General features: G+C 39.8%; 1 protein-coding gene across 1 annotated transcript; it reads left to right on the plus strand.

The window, feature by feature from the left end:
• Positions 1–512: 512 nt before the first annotated feature.
• Positions 513–2962, plus strand: LOC149242249 (putative aspartyl protease At4g16563). Its single transcript, XM_089374193.1, has one exon. It carries the CDS (start codon positions 978–980, stop codon positions 2457–2459), a length of 1482 nt encoding a protein of 493 aa, XP_089230319.1. The 5' UTR covers positions 513–977; the 3' UTR covers positions 2460–2962.
• Positions 2963–3549: the final 587 nt, after the last annotated feature.

Below are 3549 nucleotides of genomic sequence, written 5' to 3' on the forward strand. Positions count from 1 at the left end.
TAAGGTTTGAATCATGTTTTTGATGGTGGAAATGGGTTCAACACTATCAAAAACCTCTAAAAAACCCAAAATCTTGAAATTTAATAATTGTAACCTGGATCTATAAAAACCCACCAAATTTTATCAAAATCTTACAAAAATTTCTATAATTTTCCAAAAAACAAACTACTTAGACTATGCCCAACCAAATTTCAAATAAAACACGTTATTAAATATTGTTGGACTGTTCTTGGTGTATCATGTATGCCATCATGAAACTAACCTTGAAACTTGAAACTCCAACGTTAAAAACAAGAAAGAAAATCAACGTGTGTAGAAGTTTCAGTGGACACCCCTTTACAGCAGCTTATGTTCAATCACCAGAACCTAAATGTCAGTTCCGTGTCTATCTTATGTGCACGATCAAATCTTTTCATACCATCACAGTTTTTGTCTCTTTCGTTGTGTATATGTGTAGCTGTCTCAGACTTAGCTGTATCTTGCTGTGCCACATTACACTCAACCTTTGGCATTGTCAGTCATTCACTCCAATAGTAACTTAACTGCACTCGCACTGCATTACAAGAGCACGGCCCTTCATCCAATCCAATGTATTAAAATCCCGTGGCCACTCATTCAATCCAGTCTACTAAAATCCCATGAAAATATCAGAGATCTCAGTGCAAGACTCCTAGTCAAATTCTGATATCTATGGGTCCCTTTTAGGTGAATTGGGTCTGTCTGTGTGCTGTTGAGAGCGGCCCCTAAGGACTGGTTTGAAGCTTTTGGCCACTTCTGCATTGATTTTTCTGCATTTTAAGTGGACTTCAATGTTCTACCGCCTCCATTAATTAATCCAGTCAGCGCGGTCTATTTATCATTGGGAGGTTGGCTATAGAAGACTTTGAGATTCTGAGGCCAGAGAACAGCAAGAGGAGGTTCATCACATCTGGGGAGTGCCCATTTGCTTATTTGTACTGTTTTTCTAATTTTGGGACATGGGTTCATATTATTTAGTTCAGAGTCTGCTGGTTTGGTTCTGTTTGAGCCAGATTTGGAGGGAGTCAGCCTGTGTTTTGGAGGAGAATGGAGGTGATTTGGTGGTGGGTCTGAAGCACAGAGGCTTTGGGAACATGAAGGTCATGAATTCTTTTGAATTGCTGAGGGTTTCGAGCGAAAGAAGCTCCAGTAGGTTTCATTCTCTGAGAAGAAACAGACATGGGCATAAGAAGCATTCAATGGACTTCTCACTGCCTCTGAGAGCAGGGAGTGATTACATAATGCCATTAATGTTGGGCACCTCGCCGCAGAGACTGGAAGTGTTCATGGACACTGGAAGTGATCTTGTATGGGTCCCTTGCTCTGCAAACTCCTCAAAGCCTTCATTTGAATGCATCATGTGTGAGGATTTAGACATCCCCACATTCTCAGCATTTCAGTCTAATTCAAGCCGACCTGCGGTTTGTAGCTCTGATTCATGCTCTGCCATTCACAACTCAGATAACCCCAGAGATCTCTGCACCATGGCAGGCTGCTCATTTGAAAGTATTGACATGGATCCCTGTCAGGCCCCCTGCCCAGCATTTTATTATGCCTATGGGGATGGCAGCTTAAGGGGTGAGCTGATAAGAGACAGGCTATCAGTCCATCTAGCCAAAGGCGGTGCTAAAAAGATCACAAATTTCACATTTGGGTGTGCAGGAATTTCACTATCAGAGCCCATAGGGGTTGCAGGATTTGGCAGAGGAGTCCTGGCATTTCATGACCAATTAGGTGAAGTGGGAAACAAGGGCTTCTCCTACTGCCTTGTCAGCCATAGATTTGATGACAATCTCCATGTTTCCAGCCCTCTTCTGTTTGGAAAATCTGCAATCCCCAAACACGGTAAGGTCCACTACACACCAATGATGAATAATTTCAAGTATCCTTATTTCTACTACTTGGGTATTGAAGGAATCAGCATAGGGGGGCAGAAACTCGAACTCCCACCTAGTCTGACTAAATTTGACAAGGAAGGGAATGGTGGACTGATTATTGATTCCGGCACCACCTTCACCATGCTTCCAGCATCTCTGCACAGAAAGGTCTTAGACAAGCTCAAGTCCACAGTTAAGTACACCAGGTCTGTTGAGTATGAGACCGCCTCCGGGCTGGACCTCTGCTACGAGCTGCCCACTGCAGAAGGGTCTTCTCCTGTGTTGCCAACCTTCTCATTGCACTTCAAGAACAATGCTACAATCACACTTCCAGCGGAGAATTATATGTTTATGATGTCTGATCCTAGTGATGCTACCAGGACTAGTACTGGTACTGCTGCTGCAGCAGTGGGATGCCTGATCATTTTGAGCAGTGGAGATGAAGTGCATGGACCTGTTGCAGTTTTGGGTAACTATCAACAACAGAACCTTCATGTTGTCTATGATGTGGAGAAAGAAAGAGTTGGATTTCAACCAAAAACATGCAGTCCAACAACCAAATAATCTCAAATACAAAAGCTACTTTTTTCCAATTATATATCAGTAAAGCTCTGAGCTTCAATTGAACAACGATCAAGAATCTTCAATGGCTAGGATAGATACCTGTCTGGGGAGATCTTGGCAAGTTGTTTACACATTTTGAATCATTACAGTAACTGGACCTGTACAGAACAAATCTACTTTCTACTTTAATAGACTAAATTATATGCACAAACATACGGTTTTGTCAGCAGAATTCTTCCATGGCAGACCATAATTTCTTGTTGTCCAACAACTGTCAATAACATGAAGTATGAAATCATAACACCATACAAGTGAGTGCAAGTGCAAGCATTCATTTCAGGAAAAAGTTGAAGTTGAGTTTCTTGGACAATCTATCTTCTAATCACTCCACCTTATCTATAGGAAGTCCATCACATTCATCCTGCTCTGCTACAAGTTTGTATAAGTCTGTATTCACTCTCCAGTTCGTAAATTTCTGTTTATAAATATCAGATTATTATGGATGCTCTGTTTGTGTTTGTTTTGAGTTACAAAAGTTCAGAGCTGGAACAAATCTATGACCTACAAAGACTGGATTTACCCGTTCATATTCAATAGCTCAGCTTGTCTACTTATATTAGTATATTGAGATCTGATGTTGATTTTGACACCATGAAGCACATATATGAATCTATTTCACTGGGGAATTTTTACTGAGATGCTTATCACCATTCAAGCTCCAGGCAAGGAAGTATGTAAAACCAGAAGATAAAAGATAGCTATGATGCTTATGGCCAGGTAGGTAAAAATAGAGTGAGCATTATGATAATCTTTTAATATATTAATTTGGCTGAGAGTGTGGTTGTGGTTTCAGATTTACCGATTACCATCAGGAACCCAAGGATAAGGTTAAAAGAATTTAAAATCGAAAGTCTTGTAAGCCTTGTATATGATTGTATAGGATAATAATTTTTTTAATTTGATAATATAAAGTATATGTTTATTTAAATAAATAAATAATGTTTAGATTGGAAGAGTGTAAAGTACAGTAATCAAATTTGAACAGTTGGTCTTAACTTTTTATTAGAAAAGAGTGTTAATTTAATTAGAA

Source organism: Pinus tabuliformis, chromosome 8 (genome assembly GCF_031772625.1).
Source record: "Pinus tabuliformis cultivar Carrire ecotype Pingquan chromosome 8, CPIR1, whole genome shotgun sequence".
NCBI lineage: Eukaryota > Viridiplantae > Streptophyta > Pinopsida > Pinales > Pinaceae > Pinus > Pinus tabuliformis.

Coding starts and splice junctions, on each gene's coding strand:
- LOC149242249 (XM_089374193.1), top strand. CDS start 978: ATGGGTTCATATTATTTAGTTCAGAGTCTGCTGGTTTGGTTCTGTTTG.